At 40.5% G+C, this 26,050-nt stretch overlaps 1 protein-coding gene across 5 annotated transcripts in view; it reads left to right on the top strand.

The window, feature by feature from the left end:
- Positions 1–26,050, top strand: part of F8 (coagulation factor VIII) — a 189,326-nt gene that overhangs the window by 10,643 nt on the left and 152,633 nt on the right. For 3 of the 5 annotated variants that reach the window (XM_016944624.3, XM_003317789.6, XM_063804695.1), the window contains exons 2-4: positions 16,667–16,788; positions 19,140–19,262; positions 23,086–23,298. In XM_016944624.3, the coding sequence (XP_016800113.1) occupies positions 16,667–16,788; positions 19,140–19,262; positions 23,086–23,298 (458 nt within the window). The remainder of the gene's footprint in view (positions 1–16,666; positions 16,789–19,139; positions 19,263–23,085; positions 23,299–26,050) is intronic. The other 2 variants (XM_016944625.4, XM_063804694.1) reach the window with 2 other exon arrangements.

Here is a 26,050-nt window from a genome sequence, read left to right as displayed (position 1 = left end):
CAGACAGATTTCTTGAACGTACCATTCTATACTCCCACCAGCAATGCATGAGAGTTCCAGTTGCAATATATCCTGGACAACATTTGATGTTGCCAGTACTTAATGACTGCACAGTGGTATCTCACTATACTTTTTTTTTTTTTTGAGATGGAATCTCATCCCATCACACAGGCTGGAGTGCAGTGGCGCAATCTCAGCTCAACATCTGCCTCCTAGGCTCAAGCAATTCTCGTGCCTCAGCCTCCTGAGTAGCTAGGACTATGGTCACACGCCACCGTGCCCAGCTAATTTTTGTATTTTTAGTAGAGACGGGGTTTTGCCATGTTGGCCAGGCTGGTCTCAAACTCCTGGCCTCAAGTGATCCACCCGCCTCGGCCTCCCAAAGTGTTGGGATTACAGGCTTGAGCCACTGCGCCTGGTTATACTTCTAATTTGCATATCTCTGATGACTAAAGATGTTGAGCATCTTTGCATGTGCTAATTAGCCATTCCTATATCTTCTTGGAAGTGTCTATTCAAATCATTGGTCCTTTGTTTTTAAACGTAGTTTCAACTTTTATTTTAGACTGAGGAGGTACATGTGCAGGTTTGTTACATGAGTATGTTGCATGGTGCTGAAGTTTGAGTTACGAATGAATGATCCTGTCACTGAAGTAGTGAACATAGTACCCAATAGGTGGTTTTTCACTCCTTGCTACCCTTCCTCCTCCCTCTTTCCTCTAGTCATCTCCAGTGTCTATTATTCTATGTCCATGTGTTCTCATCATTTAGCTCCCACTTCTAAGTGAGAACATATGGTATTTGGTTTTCAGTTCCTGTGTTAATTCACTTAGGATAATGGTTTGCCAGTTTTTAATTGGGTTGTTTGTCTTGTTATTGTTGAGTTTTGATAATTTTTTATATATTCTGCGTACAGGACTTTTCAGAGGTACCTGTTTTGAATGTTTTTTTCCAATCTATGGCTTGCATTTTCATTTTCCAAATGGTGTCTTTCAAATAGTGGAAATTTATAGTTGTAGTTAAGTCCAATTTAGCTTTTCTTCTTCTATGATTCATGCTTTTTTTCCCCCTGTCCTAGGAAATCTTTGCCCACCTCAAGTTCACAAAGCCTTTCTTCTGTTTTCTTCTAGAACTTTTATCATTTTAGCATTAGTATTTAGGTTTATAATACATTTTGAGTTAAATTTTCTGTATGGTGTGACTTTTCTTTCTCTATTGAATTCCCTTGGCACCTTTGTAGAAAATTAAATGACTGTATGCAGGCAAATCTGTTTATAGATTCTCTAGTTCCATAGATGTGTATATCTGTGCTTATGCCAGTACCAGATTGTTTTGATTGTTGTAACTTTATAGTAAGTCTTAATATCAGGCAGTCTAAAACCTCCAACTTACTTTTTTATTGAAATTGCTTTTGATATATTTAGGCTTTTATATTTCTGTATTAATTTTATAGTCAACTAGCCAACTCCACCAAATAGCCAACTGGGATTTTGACTGGAATTGAATTGAATCTGTAGATCAATTTGGGGAGAATTGACATTTAAACAATACTGAATCTTTCAATACAACAACATGGTATGGCTTTGTTTCTTTAAATTTTCTTTAATTTCCCTCTAGGATATTTTGTAGCCTACAGAGTAGTTCTTGCAAGAATTATATTAATTGTATCCCTAAGTATTCTGAGGGATTCAATGCTATTGTTAATTGTATCATTTTTATTTGTTTTCGTTTTCCAATCATTTGTTACTAAAATATAGAAATTCAATTGATTTTTGTATATTGACCTTGTTCACTCTAATCTTGTTAATTTGCATTTTAGCTCTAGTAGCATTTTGCACTTCTTTTAGAATTTCTACATATACAATAATGTTGTCTGCAAATAAAGACAGTTTGCTTCTTCCTTTCCAAACTGGATGCTTTTTATTTATTTTTTTTTTCATGCCTTACTGTACTGGCAAGGGCCTCCAGTACAATGTTAGATAGAACTGATGATAGCAGAATCCTTGTCTTCTTCCTGATTTCAGAGGGAAAATATTCATTATTTTACCATTAAGTACAATTACTTGTAAATTTTTTCATAGATGCCCTTTGTCAAATTGAGGAAGTTTCCTTCTATTCTTGGTGTGAGAGTTTTTATCAAGATTTGATACTGGATTTTGTCAAATGCTTTTTCTGCATCTATTCAAATGGTCATATGGTTTATCTTGTTTATTCTGTTATGGTGAATTACCTTGATTGATTTTTTTATGAGGAACTAGCTATGTATTCCCAGGGAAAAAATCCACCTGGTTGTGACATATTACATTGGTAATATTTTCGCTATGGACTGAATTGTCTCCACCTCCCCCCACCCCAAATTCATATGTTGAAGTCCTAACTCTCAAGATGATTATATTTGGAGATAGGGCTTTTAGGAGGTAAACAAGGTTAAATGAGGCCATAAGGATGGAGTCCTAATCTGATAGGACTGGTGGCCTCATAAGAAGAGAGAAGGTTCTCTCTCTACACTCATGCACTGAGGAAAAGCCATGTGAACATACAGCGAGAAGGCAGCCATCTACCAGCTGGGAAGAGGGCTCCACTAGAAACTGACCGTGCTGGCACCCTGATGTTGGATTTCCAGCCTCCGGAACTGTGAGAAAATAAGTTTCTGTTGTTTAAGTCACCCAATCTCTGGTATTTTGTTACGGCAGCCCTGGCCAACTAAAACTGTTTTGTTAAGGGTTTTGGTGGTGATGGTGGTTTTTTAGTTTTTGCGTCTGTGTTCATGATGGATATTTGGCTGTGATTTTCTTATAATGTCATTGTCTGGTTTTGATATAAGAGTGGTATTAGTCCGTTCTAATGCTGCTATGAGGACATACCCGAGACTGGGTAATTTATAAAGGAAAGAGATTTAATGGACTCACAGTTCCACATGGCTGGGGAGGCCTCACAATCGTGGTGGAAGGCAAAGGAGGAGCAAAGACACATCTTATATGGCATGGTGGCAGACAAGAGAGCATTGTACAGGAGAACTGCCCTTTATAAAACCATCAGCTCTCATGAGACTTATTCACTATAATGTGAACAGCATGGGAAAAACCCACTGCCATGATTCAATTACCTCCCACCTGGTCCCTCTCACAGCACATGGGGATTGTGGGAGCTACAATTCAAGATGAGATTTAGGTGGGGACACAGCCAAACCATATCAAAGAGTTAAGACTTTTTTTTTTTTTTTTTTTTTTTGAGATGGAGTCTCGCTCTGTCGCCCAGGCTGGAGTGCAGTGGTGCGATCTCGGCTCACTGCAAGCTCCGCCTCCCGGGTTCACGCCATTCTCCTGCCTCAGCCTCCCGAGTAGCTGGGACTACAGGCGCCCGCCACCACGCCTGGCTAATTTTTTATACTGATAGTAGAGACGGGGTTTCACCGTGTTAGCCAGGATAGTCTCGATCTCCTGACTTCATGATCCGCCCACCTCGGCCTCCCAAAGTGCTGGGATTACAAGCGTGAGACACCGCGCCCGGCTGACTATTCTTATAAAATGAGTTGAGACGTGTTCACTCTTCTATTTAATGAAAGAGTTTGTGTAGAATTGGCATCATTTCTTTTTTAAATGTTTAACTATATTCACCAGGGAAATCATCTTATCCCAGTGTTTTTTGTTTTGGTTTGGTTTGTTTTTTTTAAGGGTCTTAATTGTGAATTCTATTTTTAATAGGTAAAGGGCTATTTGAATTTTCTATTTCTTATAGGATAAATTTTAATAATTTCTTTTAAGAAATTACATTTGAGACTGGGCATGGTGGCTCACACCTGTAACCCCAACACTTTGGGAGGAGGCAGCAGGATTGCTCTAGGCCAGGAGTTTGAGATCAGCCTGGGCAACATAACAAGACTTGACTTCTACAGAATTTTTTTTCATTAGCCAAGTGTGGTAGCATATGCCTGTAGTCCCAGCTACTTGGAAGGCTGAGGCAGGAGGATCACTTGAGCCCAAGAGTTCAAGGCTGCAATTAACTATGGGTCATGCTACTGCACTCCAGCCTGAGCAACAAAGCAAGGCTCTGTCTCAAAAAAAGAAAAGAAATTCCATCTGAGCTGTTGAATTTAATAGTATAAAGTTCAGAATATTTCCTTACCATTTTTTCACTCCTTGGAGGTATGATTTACATACTGTAAAAATCACTTATTTTCAGTGTGGAGATTCTTTTCCTTTCCTAAATCTCCACATTTTTATTGACATATACTTTACATATCATAAAATTCACCATTTGAAAGTGTACAATTCAGTGGTTTTTAGTGAAACCGTAAAGTGTGCAACTATCATCTTTATTTAATTCCAGAATATTTTCATCACCTCAAAAAGAAACCCTGTAATCATTAAACAGTCACTTCTAATTTTCTTCCTTTCCCCAGCCCCTGGCAACCATTAACCTACTTTCCGTCACTGTGGTTTTGCCTATTCTGGATATTTCATGTAAATGAAGGGATAAAATATGTGGCCTTTTGTGTCTAGCGTCTTTTGCTTAGCATGTTTTCAAGATTCTTCCATTTTTGCAGAATGATAGAGGAGTTAAAATAAGAAAATAAAGATATAGTAAGAATGAAACTATTTTCATTTTTTAATTTAAAAAAATCTTCCATGTTGTAGTATGTATCAGAATTTAACTCCTTTTTATGGCTGAATAATACTCCATTGTATGGATAGACCACATTTTGTTTATCCGTTCATCTGTTGATGGACTTTTGGATTGTTTCCCCTTTTGGCTATTATGAATAATGCTGCTATAGAACATTCATGTACAAGTCTTTGTGTACATATGCTTTTATTTCTCTTCGGAATATACTTAGGAATATAATTGCTAGGTCACATGGTAATTCTATGTTTAACTTTTAGAGGAACTGCCAAACTTTTTCAAAGCTGCTGCACCATTTTACATTTTCACTACCAAAGTATGAGTGTTCCAATTTTTCCGTATTCTTATCAACACTTGTTACTGTCTGTCTTTTTAATTATACTCATCCTAGTGTGGATAAAGTGATATCTCATTGTAGTTTGGATTTGCATTTCCCTGATGACTAACGTTGTTGAGAGTCTTTTCATGTGTTTATTGACCATTTGTATATCTCCTTTGGAGAAATGTCTATTTAAATGCTTTGCGTATTTTTAATTGGATTATTTGTTTTTTAGTACTGAGTTGTATAAGTTCTTTATTTATTCTTAATATTATACCCTTATCAGAGCTATGATATGAAAATATTTTTTCCCATTCTGTGGGTAGTATTTTCACTTTCCTAATAGTATCCTGTGATGCACAAAGTTTTTCATTTTGATGAAATCGAATATTTATTTATTTTACCCCTTTGGTTGCTTGTATTTTTGTTGTCATATCTAAGAAATCAATGTCAAATCAAAGATCACTAAGATTTAAACCTATATTTTCTTTTGAGACTTTTATAGTTTTAGTTCTTACATTGAGGTCATTGATCCACTTGGAGTTAATTTTGGTATATGGCGTGAGGAGGGGATCCAAGTTCGTTCTACAGCCTATATAGCCTGCAGATGAGCAATGTTAGTGACCTTGAAAGTAGAGGCCCAGATTGTCAGTAGCCTGGCATCTAACTAAACAACCATTTATCCATTAAAGTTAGCCCTGTTAACAATTAATATTGAGATAATTTTACTTAATACACTGTGTATATTAGTGTCCATCTAGCATGCAGCCTGAGGCACAGAGAATAATAGTTTGAGTATAAAATTGAATTGAATGGCATACATCATTAATTTATTATCTAGCTTTCTGTTATTGTATAGGCAGTCACATGTATTTACCAGAAAAAAGTTGATAGAATTTTTCTTTTGATGAAACCCTTTTACACTTTAGATTATTTTGATGCTGATTAACAGGATAAGCTGACTCTGGACACATCCTGACAGCCTCTGCCAAGGTTTGAAATAAACAGCTGGGAAAATTCAGTTTTATATTATCTGTTCCCGCAGCTGCTCAGTTTCTTCTAACCACGGGTCAGGGAATATAATAGGTTTTCCGATTAGTTTTAGATAAAATGTGAAAGAACAGTTCATGTCAAGGACAATGGTTGCCAAATATATTTGGCAGGATTTCTATATTGAATCCCAAAGGAAATACACAAACAAAACCCCACAAAAGTTAGGAAGGAGTAAAACCCAGGAACCCTGGAACATTTTGTCATTTACTATGCAGATTTGCCTGAAAGTGAGACAGGCAAATAAATCACATGTTTCTGCCAGCGTGGAAAATATTCACTCAAATGGCAAAGGTCTCAGGCTGGGGAGCTGGATATTGTCCTGTAATAGGTTCATCTCAGAACTGAATCACACACTTGGAGGGTGTTAATGCTCTTAGGAACATCTAGTTATTCCCTTTGAATAGAGTCCTGTCCTGAATCACATATACTTGACCTAGGGCCTAGGCCTTTTTGTTTTTCTGTCTCACAATCTTGTTTCTCCATCAATTATGTGTTTTCACTCTTCCCTCAGAGAGGGAAAAAGTGTTTCTGTGTGCTCTTGATCCTGTTCCCTCTCTGATCTTCCAATCTATTGCTCTATAACATATTTTATATGTGTCTTATATCTTCATTTTAGTCAGAAACATTTATTTATTTATTTATTTATTTTTTGAGACAGAGTCTAACTCTATCCCCCAGGCTGGAGTGCAGTGGCATGATCTCAGCTCACTGCAACCTCTGCCTCCCGTGTTCAAGCGATTCTCCTGCCTCAGCCTCCTGAGTAGCTGGCATTACAGGCGTGCCCCACCACGCCCGGCTAATTTTTGTATTTTTAGTAGACAGGGTTTCATCATGTTGGCCAGGCTGGTGTCGAACTCCTGACCTCAGGTGATCCTCCCGCCTCGGCCTCCCAAAGTGCTGGGATTACAGATGTGAGCCATTGCGTCTGGCTTTTAATCAGAAACATTTAAAGTGAAAGCACTGTGGTAACTTATGTTGAAATACCTTAGAAATCAATGGAAACTGCACAGAGAGGGGGTAGGATAGACGTAGTGGAACCAAGGATATGATATGGAAAAAGGAGAAAGGTAGCAAACTAGGGATGAGTTGGTGAATGTGGAAGGGCATAATAATGTTAAATGACTGAAAACTACATAGGCTTATGTTAAGACTAGTGCCATGGAAATTTTTAGAGGTAGATGACATTAGAGTATGTTTAAATATAAATTAATGTTACTGGTTGTGTTCCCTAGATGTAGACTCTGAGATGAAGATTAACATGCAGGAATTTTATTTGTAGTGTTCTTGGAATCAACACCTGAGGAATCAGGGATAGGCAGAGGGAGAAGCGCGCTGCCGGGTAGGCTCCAGGACAGCCTTGCTGGACCTTACAGGGAGCTCTGGAGCTGGAATGAACCTTCCAGGTTGGACCAACATGTCCAGGCCTCTGTGTCCCTGCACTGAGCACTCATGAAGTGCTGTCCATCCTGGGACAGGGCAGAGTCGGCCCTGGGAAGAGGCGTGGTCTGCCCAGAGAGGGGGTGGGGCCTGTCCTGGAAATGGGCGGGGCATGCCCTGGTAGAGGGGCGTGGTCTGTCTTGGGAAGGAAGGTGCGTGGCCCCCACAGGCAACATTCCTCTGGGGCAATCCCGGCGCACACCTCAGCGGAGGTGAAGGCTGACTTCCCACACCCAGTGGCTGGGACTGGGGAGTTCTTTCCTAGACTGCCATCCGGGCGCCCCTCACCCTCTTGCTGCTCAGCTCCAGGTCGTCGTGGGTTCAGGGCTCAGCTGCACGCTCCTGCCCGCGCCCTGGGCGTGATGGCACCCCCAGCCCCTGCCATTCTTCCCCCTCACCCCCTCTCCCTGCCACTGCTCTGCATTGCCCTGGGTTAGCCTGGCGGGGCCAGGTGGCACCCGCCGTATACTCTTGCCTTTCTGCTGCGGGGGCCTTTCTGCTGCGGGTCCCAGAGCTGCAGGGAGGGGCGGCAGAGACTCCCCACGTGGCTCATTGGCGGGGGTGCTAATCAGAGTTCTTTTGCTGCCACTCTTTGATTCCCAAACCCCATGTAATCTTCTTAGTGGGGACACAGAATCATCTTTGAATTCATACATATACAGCACCTTGGAGGTTGGCCCTCCATCCTCACAGAGACCTGCCTCCAAGCTGGAGTTCTACCTGTGCCTGGTTGTCGACCCACTCCCTCATCTCTTTGGCTGTACAATGATTCCCCAGGTCTACACGGTGCTATATGGAATTCCACATCAGTGAATCAAATCCTCTGTAAGATTTCAGATAGTGGTGCTGGCTAAGGCCCTGAAGGGAGGAAAGGCTAAGTTACGCCAAGATTAGGTATCACAATGAAGTCCTGTCCTTTCTAGGATGGAAGGAGTTCAGTGTGTCTGGCCACCGAGAAGCTGGTTTGTCTCTGTGATGGACAATACCATATTGCAGCAGTCCCCAACCTTTTTGGCACCAGGGACTGGTTTCGTGGAAGATAATTTTTCCAGAGACTGTGGGGTTGTTGGGAATGGTTACGGCATGAAACTGTCCGCCTCAGATCATGAGGCATTAGTTAGGTTCTCATAAGGAGCACAAAACCTAGATCCCTTGCATATGCAGTTCACAGTAGCATTCGCACTCCTATGAGAATCTAATGCAGCAGCTGATCTCACAGGAGGCAGAGCCCAGGCGGTAATGCAAGTGATGGGGAGCCGCTGTAAATACAGATGAAGCTTTGCTCCCTGCCTGCTGCTCACTTCCTGCTATGTGACCCCATTCCTAACAGGCCACAGACCAGTACTGGTCAGGGGCCCAGGGGTTGGGCCCAATATGGCATATTGGGAGCTCAGCATTGATTCTTGTTGCTGGCAGGTTGGACTTTGGTGGCAACAGTAGCTAGATCAGCCTTAGTCAGTGGGAAGCCACACTTTTGGGTCCATGCATAAATTCTCTCCCTGCTGCTGTAGCCACTTAGCTCATGTCTTGCCAGTACTGCGATGGCCTATGCAGAGGCTAGCTGATGTGAATTGCCAGAGTCATTTTTATATGTGTTGTTGGTTTGTGCTTCCTTCAAGGTGGATGCTTTCTGTTGGCATTAACGTATTACTTGGAGATTTTTCTAGTTTGTGTCCACTCACTAATATGCCTTTGTCCCAACTTTTTTCTGGAAGAGCTTCCTTATCAGTACGCTGGGCCCTGGCCCTCAGCCAGTACAGAAAGTCATTTGTCAAGGCCTTCAGTTGGCAGACGTGCTCCCTGGACTACGTGCTTTCTCGGGTGTCCCAGAAACCCTGGAATGGAGTGAAATGCAGGGCTACGTGGGAGAGCAGGGAGGCAAGAATTAAGTCGGCCCCACCTTTGCCCAACTCAGTGGGTCTCCTTGAGAGAGGTCTGCAGTTTCAAGGAGACTTTTCAGCCAATCTGCTGCGAGATCCTGTGAAGGGGTGTGAAGGTCTTCCTCTGTGACTATAGATTGGCCAGTCTCTCCTTGTGTGTCCAACAGTTTTCATTATACTTTATGTGAATTAATGCAAAACTGCTAGGTTTAAACTGCTCACCATTTTAGGGATCCCTTCTGGATTTTACCTTCCTTAAGGGGAAATTTTCCTCCTTTCCTCAGTTCATCCTTTCTGCCTTGGCTTTGACGTGGTCTGGAGGCCACAGAGCCTCCTCCTGAGAACCTCTCTCTGGTGTGTCTGTTTGTGTCCGTCCCTCTCCTTTCGATCATTCCCTGTGGTTCCTGTTGGGCGTGGCTCCCATAAACGCACAGAGCAGGGTCTGCTTTGTCTGCAACCTGATGCATTGTTATTTCTCACCAAAACTTGCAGTCCAAACATCACATTTCCGGGCCACACTCTTTGTCAGAGCTCCAGGGGCACAACCCCGGGGACCTGCTGGAAGGTGCCACCGTGACGTGTGCCTAGATGCGTTTTCCCTCAGTTACCACAGCGTTCCTCTGGTTCTGGTGGCTGGAGGGTGACCGCGTGCTTCATGAAGGGGGTCCTTACTGCTTCGCATCCACCCTTTTCACGGAAAGCACTTTGTCACATGTTTTCAGTGTTTCTAAGCGATTTTCTGCCAATCTTGTGTGCTAAGATTGTGTGGCAGCGTTTCCACAGATTTATAGCTGGCAATGAATTCTCCCAAAGGAAATCAGACAAAATAAAATGTTTCCAACATTGTTCACATACTGACAACTTATGTGCTTCCTTGGGTGATTTTACAACTTTTTAAGCACATGAATAAAAATTATTGTCTGCTTTTTTCTCCTTTTTTCTCTCTTTTTTTTCTTGCATGCAGAAAGTTTATAGGAGGGGGATCCTCTGGATCAACACCCATGGGGGAGTGAAGGAAGCAGGATTGGGTAAAAGAAGTTGAGGTGATACAGTCTGAACAAAGGTCAATCCCACAGGGAGCTCAAGCTAGGATGGCTCTGCAGAGATGTTCTCTATTGAGGCAAGTTGTCTGGACCTATATAGTCCCACATTTACCAGGAATAAGGCATGAGTTTGGATGTGGTGACTGACTTCAGCCAAAATTGGTTCCCAGAGAGGAATTCAGATTAGAGTTGTCAGCTGTCAGCACACCCAGCAGCTTAGGAAATAAGTGCTTTAGTCCTGAAGCGGTGAATCTGGACACCAGCCTCCACTGTGGTCCACCCTTTCTGCTGCTCAGATTCATTTGCTTCATAAGTTCTGGAATGGTTCCTTCAGGATTCTGATGGGCTCCCTTTCCTGGGGAAACAAAAGAGAAAGGTTTGGAACACAGCACAACTCCTGCTGCTTTAGCTTTTCTTGAGTCTGCAACTGGTACTCATCATCTTCCCCTTCTACTACCCATTCTAGATCCCTCCCCCCACCACCCTCTCAATTCATACTTCTGCTGGTCCAAGTGGGTTACCAGATAAGGTACCTGGTCATCATGCCCTTTGTAAGCCATGACTGTACTTGTCCATTTATCATCAGCATTGAACAAGGGAATACTAAGAGATACCCAAGCAGATGACCTGGCTGCCAAATATATTCTCCTCTGTCTCCATTGTGTAATGTCAGCCCTTCCTCCTGATGATCAGGATCGGTTACACTTGCCAGGATAGTGACTCTTTTCCTTACCTCTTGGTCTCTTAATAGTGATCTGAAGTAATATGATGGCAACCATAGTTTCAAGTTTAATGAGACTCTTGGTGTGTCCACTGGCGGACATATTCCCCTTTTAAGAACCAGTACTTCTAAACTCTCAGAGCCCAGAGTTGGGATAAGAGGCATAGTTTCCCTAATTGGGTCACTGGGAGTAATGGTAGTGTGAGGCTGCTCCTACTTACACTCCTTGTTTCCCAAAACCATATATTTTACTTCGGGACACACCCCACTAAACGATGGCCATTGATCTAGAGTATATACTGCATCCTGCAGGATGGTGCCTCGTCCTTAGGTATTATGTCTAAGCTAGTGCCTCAGCTGTGCCTTCAACAAGCTGTCCTACCACTCTATCAAGTGGGTAGCTTCTGGGTAGTGGATTCCATGGTCATGTATCTTCTTGCTTTAAAGTAGATCTCTTGGTCTGATGCAGTGTTATGTAAGATCAAATATTCTGTGAGGCCTTGAATGGTGGTGTTTACTGAGGCTCACCAAGCGACTGAATGATTTTCTTGAGAAATGGTGACATATCAGAGCCTTAGCTTTGGTCTCTGTTACTGGCAAGTTGAACATTAACAACATCAGTAGCTAGATCTGTATTGATGAGTCCATGATGTTGGGCCCGTGCATAGCCTCTGCCATGGCTCCTCCTTTCATACATCCATTTTGTAAGAATTGGGGCACCAACAGCAGAGGCTGGTAAGCATCAAAGTGGCTAAGTCATTCAGTCTACTTGGTTGTTTAGTGCTGTTTCTGTGGCTGATGTTCTTTTCATTTATTCATTCTGTAATGCGTGTCCTTTGTAGATTCAATTTCCTTCTCTCTGAACAACTTCTTTGGATATTTATTGAAAGGCAGGTCTACTGTCAATAAATTCCTTAATTTTTATTGTCTGAGAAAGTTTTTATTTCTCCTTCATTTTTGAAGGATACTTTCACAGAGTTCAGAATTTTAGGTTGACTGTTTTTTCTTTCTCTCAACACTTTAAATATGTCAGTGCACTCTCTTCTTGTTTGCATGGTTTCTGAGGCGAAGTTGGATGTAATTTTTATCTTTGCTCCTCTATGGATAAAGTGTTTTTCCCCATCTGGTTTCTTACAACATTTTTTGTCTTTGATTTTCTGGAGTTTGAATATAATATGCCTAGGTGTAGGGTTTTTTTATTTGTTCGTTTGCATCTATCTTTTTTTTTTTTTTTTTGAGACAGAATCTCGCCCTGTCACCCAGGCTGGAGTGCAGTGGTGCGAACTCGGCTCACTGCAAGCTCCACCTCTTGGGTTCATGCCATTCTCCTGCCTCAGCCTCCTGAATAGCTGGGACTACAGGCACCCGCCACCACAGCCGGCTAATTTTTTTTGTATTTTTTAGTAAAGATGGGGTTTCACCATGTTAGCCAGGATGGTCTCGATCTCCTGACCTCGTGATCTGCCCGCCTCGGCCTCCCAAAGTGCTGGGATTACAGGCGTGAGCCACCGCGCCCGGCTGCATCCATCTTCTTTGGTATTCTCTGAGCTTCCTGAATCTGTGGTATGGTGTCTGGTGTCTGACATTAATTTGGGGGAAATTCTCAGTCATTATTGCTTTAAAAATTTGCTCCTATTCATTTCTGCGTTCTTCTTCTGGCGTTTCCATTATGTGTATGTTACAACTTTTGTAGTTGTTGTTCCACAGTTTTTGGACATTCTGGGCCCATGCATAGCCTCTGCCATGGTTGTTGGTGTTTTTTTTTTTTTTCAGTCTTTTTTTCTCTTTGCTTTTCAGTTTTGGAAGTTTCTATTGTCATGTCCTCAAGCTCAGAGATTCTTTCCTCAGCCATGTCTCATCAACCAATGAGCCCATCAAAGACATTCTTCATCTCTGTTACAGTGTTTTGATCTCTAGCATTTCTTTTTTATTCTGTCTTAGAATTTCCATATTTTTCCTTACGATATACATCTGTCATTGCATGTTGTCTACTTTTTACATTAAAGCCCTTAGCATATTAATCATAGTTTAAAAAATTCCTGGTCTGATAATTATGACATTCCTGCCATATTTGACTCTGATTCTGATGCCTGCTTGTTCAGTCTCTTCAAATTTTGTGGTTTTTGCCCTTTAGTGTGCCTTGTAATTTCTTGTTAAAAGGTGGACATGATGTACTGGCTACGAGGAACTACAGTAAATAGGCCTGTAGTGATGTGGTGAGAGGGAAAGAAAGAAAAGATGCTCAACATCACTAATCATTAGAGAAATATAAATCAAAACTACAAAGAGATACCGCCTCACACCCATTAGGATGGCTACTATCAAAACTAAAACAGAAAATAATGAATGTTGGTGAGGATGTGGAGAAATTGGAACCCTTGTGCACTATTGCAAATGTACAATAGGGCAGTTTCTCTAAAAATTAAACAGAATTACCATATGATCCAGCAACTCGACTTCTGGCTATATATGCAAAAGAACTGAAATGGGGTCTTAAAGAGATATTTATACATCAATTGTATTAGTCAGGGTTCTCCAATGAAACAGATCTGTGTGTGTGTGTGTGTGTGTGTGTGTGTAAAAATATATGCCAATGGTAAAAGTACAGGGTCTGAGTCAGAAGGCAGAACCAAGAATGCTTATGTCCAAGGGCAGGAGAAGACAGATGTCCCAGTTCAAACAGGGAGAGTGAATTTGCCCTTCCTCTGTCTTTTTGTTCTATTCAGGCCCTCAGTGGAATGGATAATGCCCACCCACATTGGTGAGAGTGATCTTCTTTACCAATTCAAATGCTATTCTCTTCTGGAAACATCATCACAGACATACCTAGAAATACTGTTTTGCCATGTATCTGGGCATCTCTTAGCCCAGTCAAGTTGACATATAAAATTAACCATCATATCCATGTTTATAAGCAGCATTATTCACAATAGCTAAAATGTGGAAGTACTGCAAGTGTCTATTGACAGACGAATGGATAATCTAAATGTGGTATATACACACAAAGCATTACGAAAGAAGGAAATTCTGACACATGCTACAACATAGATGAACCTTGAGTATATTACGCTAAGTGAAATAAGCCAGTCATGAAAAGACAAATGCTGTATGATTCCACTTATATTGGGTACTTAGAGTAGTCAAAATGATACAGAAAGTAGAATGGTGGATGCCAGAGACTGGAGGAGGTGAGAGTTATTGTTTAATGTTTATACAGTTTCAGTTTACAACATAAAATTAATTCTGGAGGTAGATGGGAGCATATTACACGTTTTCTTTTTGGGGATGGGATCTCACTCTGTTGCCCAGGCTGGAGTGCAGTTTTGTGATCATAGCTCACTGCAGCCTTAACTGTCTGGGCTCAAGTGATCCTCCCACCCCAGGCACCAAAGCAGCTAAGACCACAGGTGCACACCACCACGCCTGGCTAATTATTATTATTTGTAGAGGCCAGGTACTGCTGTGTTGCCCAGGCTGGTGTTGAACCCCTGGGCTCAAGTGATCATCCTGCCCTGGCCTCCCAAAGTACTGGGATTACAGGTGTGTGCCACCACACCTGGCCAGAATATTTAATGCTACTGAACTGTACATTTAAACATGCTTAAGCTGGGCGTGGTGCCTCACGCCTATAATCCCAGCACTTTGGGAAGCCAAGGAGGGTGGATTGCTTGAGCCCAGGAGTTTGACACCAGCCTGGGCAACATGGTGAAACCCTGTCTCTACAAAAACATTAACCGGGCATGGTGGCACATGCCTGTAGTCCCAGCTACTCTGGCGGCTGAGGCGGGAGGATCGCTCGAACCCGGGAGGTGGATCTCGCCACTGCACTCCAGCCTGAGCAACAGAGTGAGACCCTGTCAAAAAAAAAAAAAAAAAAAGATTTACGATAGTAAATTTTATGTGTATTTTACCACGATTATTAAAATTGAAAAAAATCCCCATGGGTCACTGGTTTACCAATTTAGCCATTTTCACCATTTTTAGATTGCATTTTCCTTCTCTATCTCAGCATTCTGACTAAAGGAAAAGCAAAATTTCTTACAAGAATGAATGATTCTCCAGTGTGGCTGCTCCTGAAAGGAACAATGAGACTTTTGTTATTTCACCACAAGACTGAGAAAGAAATAAACAAGTGATAAATGCCCAGACCCCTTCTTATTCATTCCACATCCTGGTAATCTGAGGCATGGTGTGGCTTTTACTCCAAGCATACGAATACTTACAATCAGAAGCTGCCTCTCCTTTCCCTCACTTTATCATTATTGCCATCATTTATGACAATGGAGGGAGTGTCTCACTGGATGATATTTGGGGTTCTTTCTTCAGTGGTCCGCCATACCGAGCATTTATTTGTGCTGTTCTCCATCTTTCACATCTACCACTTTTCAAAAGTCCCTGAGAGTCAATAAGACATGAGACTCGAACAACTGCTTCACATCTAAGTGTATGTCTTTAAAAATCTCTCCTTTTCCATGTTTATGTCTGATGTGTTTTGTTATGGCAAAGTGGCATGTAGTATACGGTTCATAAGTGAATCGATGTACATCTGTGGAGGGCAAATGCTCAATTTTAGATCTACACATGAAAGCTTTTTTCCAGGGCAGGAGCCTTGCTTTCTCCAACTAAGCCTTAATTACCCAAATGCCCATGTGTTGTGCCTTTGGCTTGTTGAAATGATACCAACTGGTAAAATTTGATGGGAGATAAAAGCTAGATGTCCAGAAGCATAAAAGTCAGGAAGAGAGGCTCTTTATGGCATAGAGAAAGCTGCAGAACTGCTCCATGGTGTGCAAAACTCATCAGCACATGAAACTAGTGAGTGGAGATAGTCACCTTCAACCACTTTGTAATTTCTACCAATTCACTTGGGGCCAGTGTCCCTTATTCACCAAGATTCACATTGGTCCTTTTGATTATTTGGCGTGAGGAGGCCCCCAGACATGCTAAACTGTCATGCAGGGAGAGAGGAAAAGTTGGGAACCAGCCTTTGCTTAAAAGGGCTTTGACAATGGAGGCAAATAATAACATTTTGGGAACATTTATATAAGTAATTATATAATTTCTGATTCAGTAGCTGGTTCATGAATAAATGAGTAATTGGGAGTATCTGAGTGGAGACAAGAATGAACATTAATGTAGGACTGATTCTGAATTACAGCTTCTGGCACTAGTAGGTTTCAATATACATAGTCTGCTGAAAGGTAATTTTCTCTGTGATATTCCTGGTATCCCTAAGGATGGAAGTATAATTTTAGGTACATACTGACAAAATTTGAACACAAGGTACTTAGATGAAAGTTATAGTCTGTTTTAGAGATGAAATTGAAGGATGCAGTAGCTATTGCTTTGGCAAAGGATTTTTGGCTGATGCAGTGTATGGTTATTGATTTTATGATTCTTATCATATGGCACCTAATGTATCAGTTGAGTTGTGAAAACAGTGTTTCGGTTTAATGGATGTTAGGGATTTATATACAACTTCAAATTTGCCTCCTTGCTAATAGTAGAAAAGAGTAGTATGGAAGCATTACTTCCAGCTGCTTTTTGAAGTGTCCACCAAAATAAACGACTTTTTCCTTTCTTCACGCAGATTTCCTCCTAGAGTGCCAAAATCTTTTCCATTCAACACCTCAGTCGTGTACAAAAAGACTGTGTTTGTAGAATTCACGGATCACCTTTTCAACATCGCTAAGCCAAGGCCACCCTGGATGGGTAATGAAAATAATGTTAAATGCTAATTATGAAATTGGGTATCTTATTTTCTATCACAGATTCCCCAATCTTGAGGTTGCAGTTAAAAAGCGCAGCTGCCAAAGAGAATGTTTCCCTAACTGCTACCTATAGGGAAATACACTGACTGCATTTTCTGTCTTTTTGCTGGGCCGTCTTCCTCTGCTTGGTCTATGCCAACTGCTTACCTCCACTGAGATGTCAAATAAAGTATGTAACAACATGTTATGACAGGACATTTTCTGTCTTAGAATTGTTGCTGAGAATTATAGGTGGGAAGTATCCCCTTATTCTAAAGAGAGATATCAGCCTATCGATTTAGAACTTGTTCAGGTAGTAGTCCAAAATTGGTTCTGCAACCCTTAGGCCCTGACTCACCTCCAACCTTGTATAAAAAAAGGCTAGGAACTTATGGAAGACTTTAGATTTGAATATTTATTTGGAGAGCCTCTTCGGTGTTTTATGTGTTGCTTACCCCATGGGGGGTGGGAGGCCTGTCCCTCATGTCAAGGTATAATGAAGGAGGCTTCAGGAGAACCACTTCGAAGACTGGACAAGGTACCTATGGAACTTGGGAGACACTGACCACTGCCTGGTTTTTATCTGGATAAATTTTCAAGGTCAGAGGCCAAAAGGACTTCTCCTGATGGAATAGCAGGGGGAGTGGGCAATAGTGGGAGCTAACTGCACTACCATTGTTAGGTGTAAGGCCAGGAAGGTCACTGAATGGGACTTGTCTTACAAAGACTCTGCCTGAGAGGTCTTCCTGCCAGGATTAGATAACCCCAATAGAAAAAGCCTGTATGGGTTGTACTGCCAGAAGCAGAATCTGAGAGGAGAGATACAAGTGACCAGCTGGAGAAGGTATATCCCATGCCAAGATCAGGAGCAGTGGGGTGTCTCCTTGTTGGCAGGGAGAGGTCTCCAAATAACTCATAAGTTCCCTAAGAAAGAAAGGCAGAATTTTGGTATGTGTCACAACTAGGGAGTACTAATGCCACATTATCACTGCTCCTTCCAAGAAAGACTTTGTCATTGTGCCTATTTTTTTTTACCCTCCCCCCTCCTTTCCACTTGCTCCTACCTTGGCAGGTCCAGAGACACAAAGGTGAGTTGGGGAGGAAGATTAGGAGAGGAAGGTGGGGCTGTCAGAATGTAGCTAGAGAAGGAAGGGAACTTGCAATTGCAGAAGACATCAAAAATTCGGTATTAGACTGGACTGGACTTGTTAGAACCTAAGAATGATACTGTTGGTTAATACCTGAAGGTTACTGGAAAAGATTTGGGATCAACCAAAGTGCAATAAAAGGGAGATCTCACATAATGTAATTAAAAGCAGTGGTCTAAGAGAAGTAAGGCTATTTTATGTTTTTATCCCACTCAATCCAGTTCATTCAACAGACTGTTTATAGGCATTTTATACTTAGTGTATTCATAAAACAGAGCTCTTAATTTTCCTCTTGATTTTCTGTCATGGCCTGACTAACAACCCAGTTGCACAAGCCAAAATCATAGGAGTTTTCTTTGACTCCTCTCTTTTTTTCTATCTCCACATCATATTTATGAGCAAGTCCTGTTGACTGTTCCTCCAAAACAAGTTCCAAGTCTTCTTATTTTACTTCTTGTAAAATCCAAATTCATCCAAATTCCTGTGGCCTACAAGGTCCTACATGTTATGTTTCCTTTTTGACCATATTTTCTGTTACTCCTCTGCTGATTCACTGTGCTTCAGCCACACTTTACTTGACTATACCAAGCTTATTTCTGCCTCTGGATGTTTGCATTTGTTTTATCTGTTTTCAATGCTCTTCCACTAGATCTTTGAAAATCTTGCTTCTTTTTCATTAGTCAGATCTCTACTCAAATGTCACCTCCTCAGAGAGGCCCTTCCTGACTACTACACTGAAAGTATCCTCTACCTCCTGCCTCATCACTTTCTAGCAGACCACTATCTTTTATATTTATAACAACTTGAAATTTTCTTATTTATTTCTTTATGTGCTTAATGTCTTGAGAATATGATCTCCATTATCTGTCTTGTTTGCTACTGCACCTCCAGTGCATAAGACAGTTCCTAGAATATAGTAGGAACTCTAGTTGAATGAATGAATGAATGAATGCATGAATGAATGAATGAATTGAATGATTGCCAGAAATCTTGCCTCAGAGCAACCATAAGGTTGGGCTGATGTTGGCAGCAAGCAAATACTACTTTTTGTCAGTAATTACAGGGGCATGCTTCTCCACTGTGACCTTGACTCTAACTTTTGGAATAACAGGTTTTCTGGAGTACTATCCCCAAGTGACCTTTGGTGGACATCTCATTCTTACAGGTCTGCTAGGTCCTACCATCCAGGCTGAGGTTTATGATACAGTGGTCATTACACTTAAGAACATGGCTTCCCATCCTGTCAGTCTTCATGCTGTTGGTGTATCCTACTGGAAAGCTTCTGAGGGTGAGTCAAATACCCTCCTATTGTCCTGTCATTCTATGAATAGAACAGTGAGATGTGTGTGCTTTGTAATGGTGGCGTTACAACTCTTTTAAGGTCCTAACTGAACATTATGTGTGTTTCTTAACATTTACTAGATTATAAATATCTCAAGATAGGGAAATCCATCTTATTTATTGCTGTGTCCTTAGCATATAACATATTGCCTACCCTATAGTAGATACTCAATACAAGAATGAGGGTGTAGTGGACACCAGTCATTTTTTCTTCCTAAAATTAAACATTTCTCACCTGTGTACCCCCTAGGAATTGCTTTTCTGAATATACTTCAAACAGAACCTGCCATTTTCTTAAAGCCCATGCCTCCCTAGCCATAGCAGTTGATCTAGGAGTGAGCAGTTGACACGGGTATCCCACCTCCTTGGCCACAGTTGATTGGTCCAGAGATGGGCACCTTACCCAAGCTAGGCCAATGAGAGTACTTGCACTAGCATTTTGAAATTTATGACAAAAAGGACCTATTATTACCAGGTAATCCTATACTTAGGGGATGGAGCCCAAATATAATAAAATCAAGATTCTACTGCTTCATGTATATCATGTGGGCCATGGATCTTATAGGAGTCTTAAGGGGGTGTTGGTCTTGTCCTTTTCTTAGTTGCCTAGCTCTTTGCAGGCATGGTGCAAAGGCAGGACAATCTACCTTTATCTGCTCCTTCTATACCACTGATCCTACCCTAAACATGTAGCTGTATAATCAGAGACAGGAAGCCATGGCAAATCTGGAGGGTCTCGGCTTGGCTATATCTTAAAGAGTTACATGTAATCGTAGTTCAACATTGGGGAAATTTTCCAAAAATTGGTGGAGAAACGAGTGGCCAATGCAATTTTATCTTTTTCTTTTCTGCTGACATCAGGGAGAGATAAGAGCTTTAAAATCACAATTATGGGGAGATAATATTTTAAAATCCAGCTCAAGTTAAACCCATCAGAAAAGGTAACACCTTTTGGGACCCCCAAATGGCCACATCTTATCCAATGAGGGGACACCAACCATAGAGTCTATACTGCACAGTTCAAATGGTAGCCATGAGCTATCAGGCACTTGAAATGTGGTGAGTCCTACTTGAGACATACTGTAAAATATACACCAGATTTCAAAGGTTAAGTACAAAAAAGACTAAAAATATCTCATTCATTGTTTATAAGTACAAGTTGAAATGCTTATATTTGGATATACTAGGTTAAACGAAATACATTATTAAAATAATTTCACCTGTTTCTTTTTACTTTTCTTAATGTGACTACCAGAAAATTTAAAATTACATATGTGGTTTGCATTATATTTCTATTGAACAGTGAAATGTTTAGCATATGTTGAAGTTGCTGCTCCTGATGCAGTGGCTCATCTCAGATTTGGCCAAGTTCTTCTGTCCAAGGAAAACTAGGTTCAACCCATTCCTGGAGAGGAAGAGACTCAAATCTTTCTGGGCTGGGTCACTTACCTTGGTTAAATCTGTTCTCCACCTATTCTACCAACAACCAAAGGGATGGACATAGCTGAAATAAAAATCACGCAATCACACTGAATGGTATCTCACCTCAGGTGGGCCTTCAGCATTGCCTAGCCATTCTACTGCTACATTTCCCCTAATCCATTTACTCTCCCTCTCCCCAAGACAGCTATAATGTTTCACACATTGTTAGCCTCTCATTGAACCTCCAACATGTGCTGCCGCCCCTGCCCCCACCACAACGTGAGCCTTGGGGAAAAGGGTATTTTTTTCCTAATGAAATATTTCAAACAAAGGTAGATACAGAAAATAATATAACAAACAAACATGTGCCCATCACCTCACTTTGCCAAATCTTAACATTTTGTCATCTTTGCTTAATTTATTTTACAAAATTAAGCATTTTACATACAGTCTGTACTCCTCCATGGGGCTGGCAGGAAAAGGCTCTCATTGTCAAAGTTCAAAGTAATTGATCATTGAAAAAATAATGATCACATTAAAAACAACACTTATATAATAGAGATACATATTGTAATACTCATAAATGAAATGATATCCTGTCTAGGATTGGCTTCAAACACATCCAAGCTGATGTTACAATCATTAGGTGAATTCCTGATGTGGAATTTGACATTTGTATGGCGCCAAAATAATATCCCAGTGATTTTTTTCTGATTGTAAGTGGAAATGTTAACTTTAGAATGGAGGTATCAGGCTAATCCACAGGTCAGTTTTAGTGTCACTAAGGATGGGATGGCCAGATATTATCTGCCCCTGATATGGCACAAGATGAGGGATTCAGCATCATCTTTGATATATTTTAGCCAAAAAACTTATTTAACTTGAATCTAATCAGAACTTAGGCATATTCAATAGCATGGGATATTCTACAGGACTACAAGCCAAATTTCTTTCACCAAATGAGTGTCAGAAAAAAAGGGACTACTCCATACTAAAAGAGACTATGGGCCTAAACAACCAGATGCAATCTGCAGTCTTAGGTTGGATTCTGATTTGGACCAACTAGCTACAAAGGATGCCTTTGAGGCAATTAAGAAAATTTGAATATTGCATTGATATTAGGTGATATTAACTGGATCAGGTGTGCTAGTGTCATTTTGTTTATGTGGGCAATTTTTTTTTAAAGATGACTTCTAAAGTATATAGGAGTGGACTATCATGAAATTTGTAATGTACATTAAAATGCATCATCATAAAAAGTGTGTTGAAAGAAAAAAGTGAAAGTAGCAGTGCAATTCTAAGAATAATTTTCTAACATCCACTCACAAAAATATTAAATTCTTTATATTAAACACATGAAAAAGAACACAAATATATCTGTCTTTCAAGATTCATCTCAAATTCCACCTCCTTCATCAAGCATTACTGAAGAGTAGGAAGCTTGTTTACTTTTTTTATCCACTGTGTTGCTCGCTCCAAGGGCATAGAGACTTCTATCTTGATCTTTATATTTTCAGCTTGTAGCTGAGTCTGGTAAAGAATAAGAACTCAATAAATATTTGTGAATAAATAGGTGAATATTTCCACATGGTATTATAATTATATCTTTATATGTCTATGTCCCCCACCAAACATAGTGTTGTACCACTAGGAAAGAACAAAGTTTAAGAAATTTTCTTAAATCTCTCTCTTACTGTTCCCTGACCCTCACTAGTGCCTACCAAAGAGTCTGTGACAAAGTGTATTTGTTGTTGAATTGAATTAGGCAAAAAGATGCAATAATGGAAGCAATTTATTATTTAACAGAATGTGGAGATATCAACCAGAACCTAGTTTTTACTGCTCATGCTAGGGTTAGTGATCTCAAGATCCTCTGGAGTATATGAAGCTTCTCCCCATTTGTGGCTGCTGCTTGTTAGTTTTTCAAGTTAAGATGCAGAAAGTAGGCCGGGTGTGGTGGTTCGCACCTGTAATCCCAGCACTTTGGGAGGCTGAGGCGGGTGGATCACGAGGTCAGGAGTTTAAGACCATCCTGACCAACATGATGAAACCCCATCTCTACTAAAAATACAAAATTAGCCGGGCATGGTGGCATGTGCCTGTAATCCCAGCTGCTGGGGAGTCTGAGGCAGGAAAATCACTTGAACCTGGGAGGCGGACGTTGCTGTGAGCCGAGATCCAGCCTGGGCAACAGAGTGAGACTCCGTCTCAAAACAACAACAACAACAACAACAAAGATGCAGAAAGTCCGTTTCTTATGTAGAACCTATTGGTGACAATAAACTTGACATGTTTCTTTGAGTGTACAGTGGATATAGAAAGGACAATTTTATTTCTTCCTGCTATAGGAGCTGAATATGATGATCAGACCAGTCAAAGGGAGAAAGAAGATGATAAAGTCTTTCCTGGTGGAAGCCATACATATGTCTGGCAGGTCCTGAAAGAGAATGGTCCAATGGCCTCTGACCCACTGTGCCTTACCTACTCATATCTTTCTCATGTGGACCTGGTCAAAGACTTGAATTCAGGCCTCATTGGAGCCCTACTAGTATGTAGAGAAGGTAAGTGTATGAAAGCGTAGGATTGAGATGAAATAAGCAGAGAAGTGCAAACAACTGAATCTATCTATAACAGTTAGCATTTGTGTTCCTTCACCTGAAAGAGGCTTTTTTACTCTAGCATCATGCTCATGGAAAGGAGAATAATCCAGTTTCTGAGAGAAGCAGATATGCATTCTATATAACCACAATAAACTCTAAGCTGGGATCAGGAGGAGCTGAGTTCCAGAATTAAATCTCTCTCCTCAAAGCATTGCTATTTTCCTCTTCAAATCTGTGGGTTTTATCAGTAGTGATTTCTACTGTCCTCTGCCTTTTGCAAACTTTGAGCTAGGTTCCTTGAAAACTTCATGGAGGTAAACACATCCAAGGGTGTGATCAATGGCATATAGACTGGTTCAGGTGGTTAGTTTGTCATCTGTAAACCAAAAGTATATAAAAATCAAAGAAAAGTCAGCATTTATTTATATGTTACTGAAAATTAATTAATTTGGATTGAATTAATATATTCTAAAATAATTCTAATCAAACCTGTTTTTAATTTATACCTTAGCATAAATTAAATTAGGGAAGTAAATTTTGCATAATTTGTTTTTATCCTATTTTTTATGGTGAAATCAGCTTCACTGTACCTTTTCCTTGTTCCAGTTATCTTTTACTGCATAACTCCACAATTTAGTGGCTTAAAACAACAACAGTCACTTATTATCTCTCATGGTTTCTGTGAGTCTCATGGAATTTGTCAGTGTTTTGACTTGGTGGCCTATCTAAGTGTGTCTCATGAGGCTGTAGTCAAACAGTGGCTAGAGCTGAAATCATCCCAAAGGTGACTCTATTCACATGTCTTTGACCTTGGCTTGATGGTACTCTCCACATGGTCTCTCTCACATGGGTTTTACAGGGTAGCCAGACTTCTTATATGGTCCTGAGATAGCCCATTAGAAGCTGTTTCACGATTTCTAATGTAACCTTGGAAATCACTCACATAACCTACATTCTATTAGTTAGAATGCATCAATAAGACCAGTCTATAAAGGGAGACTCCACCTTTTGATGGGGAATAGGCAAAGAATTTATTAACAGGAATCACCATACTCTTTCTGAATGGTGATGATGAATGTGATTCAAAAAAAAGATGGGAGCGGGGAGTGGAGAAGATGAGGAAGGTTTGTAGTTTATAATAGTTTCAGATGTAAGTATGATTTCTCATATACTGAGTTCAGTTTCATAGTCATAATTAATGAGAAAGTGCCAAAACCACAGTGTATTATTTATGGGATGTAAAGGCTAATGGAACAATGAGATCATCAAAACATTAGTGTTTACATATGACATATAAAGAAATAAGTTAAAAACCCAAATGATTCTTTGACACAGAGTTGAACTAAAGAGTCTACAGAGGTTCTAGTTCCAGGTGAAATGGATAAACACACTCCACCCTTTATTTCCCATTGAACTTAACTATAAAACCTTGACAAAATGCAAAGCCCAGATATTTAAAAATTTCTAAAAAGCAAATAGAACAAGTGTATAGAGAAAAGACACTAGAATTGAAAGTATTACCAAACTTGTGGGGGAGTATACCTTTTTCCCCACTCTAGTATTCCTTAACCTGAATTAAAACATAACTGGAGACTTCGAAGTGAGTACTATGTTGCAAAGAGAGCTCCAGGACAAACCCTCTGGGGTTTCAAGGAGTGAGAAAGGTAACTCTAAATGCTCAGAGAGCGTGGGAGGGGAAATCCCCTAGGGTTTTTGTCCTCTTTTCCACCATTCTCTCAAGCTTCAGTCCCAGGTTGCCTGTGGCAATGACAGTGGCTGGCAACAGAAACCTGCCGGAGTAAAAACTTAGGGAGGGGAACATTATTCTTCATTCAGTACAGCTACAGATCTAAGACATTGGGGGAAAAGCACATTACTTTCTCTCTGTCTTTCCCCTTCCATTGCTTGACCTTAGCTATGATGTAGTTGTGGAAATTGGAAGCTTCTGGTTAGAAAACCAAAAAAGGGAGCTCACAGAACTGGAAAGTTTATACATGACAGAGAGAAAAGATCCCAGGAAAGTAAACCCATAAAGTTGTGCATTAACTCCTGGATTCACCCCCAACCTACACATCCAGGTATGTAGTTTCAGTGTCAGATCTGTTTTAAACCCCTTGCAGTGCCATTGAGTCCAACGCAGTGGCCAGTCTGGTGCTTGAGGGGAAATCTCAGTTTCACAGTCTTCAACATGTTCCATTACGTCCCATAAATAACACACTGTGGTTTTGGCACTTTCTCATTAATTATGACTATGAAACTGAACTCATATATGAGAAATCATACTTTCATCTGAAACTAACGCCCACAGAATTCCTTAAAACATGTCTGATGGCTGAAAGCAAAGATAGAACATTGTGAGGTAGGTTTTTTAATGTATGGTAGATACAATACATAAAAGAATCATAGCATAACAAGAGGAGGGTAAGGAAAACTTTATGGTCCATTCAACTTCATTCCAATTCAAATGGTAAAATGTTGACTCTAAGTAGATGATAGTGAAAGGTTAAGTATGTATTTTGTAATCCCTAGAGCAACCAATAAAAAATTATACCAAGAGACATAGTAAAAAGTCACAATAAACTAATTACAATGGTATATCAAAAATGTTCAAATAACTCAAAAGAAGGCAAGTAAGGAGAGATGAAAATCAGAGAGAAGAAGGAGTAAAATAATAATAAAATGATAGGCTTAAATCTAAACATATCAATACTTA

Source organism: Pan troglodytes, chromosome X (assembly GCF_028858775.2).
Source record: "Pan troglodytes isolate AG18354 chromosome X, NHGRI_mPanTro3-v2.0_pri, whole genome shotgun sequence".
Lineage (NCBI taxonomy): Eukaryota > Metazoa > Chordata > Mammalia > Primates > Hominidae > Pan > Pan troglodytes.
Note: the sequence above shows the minus strand (reverse complement) of the source record. Positions and strands in the feature narration are given on the sequence as shown.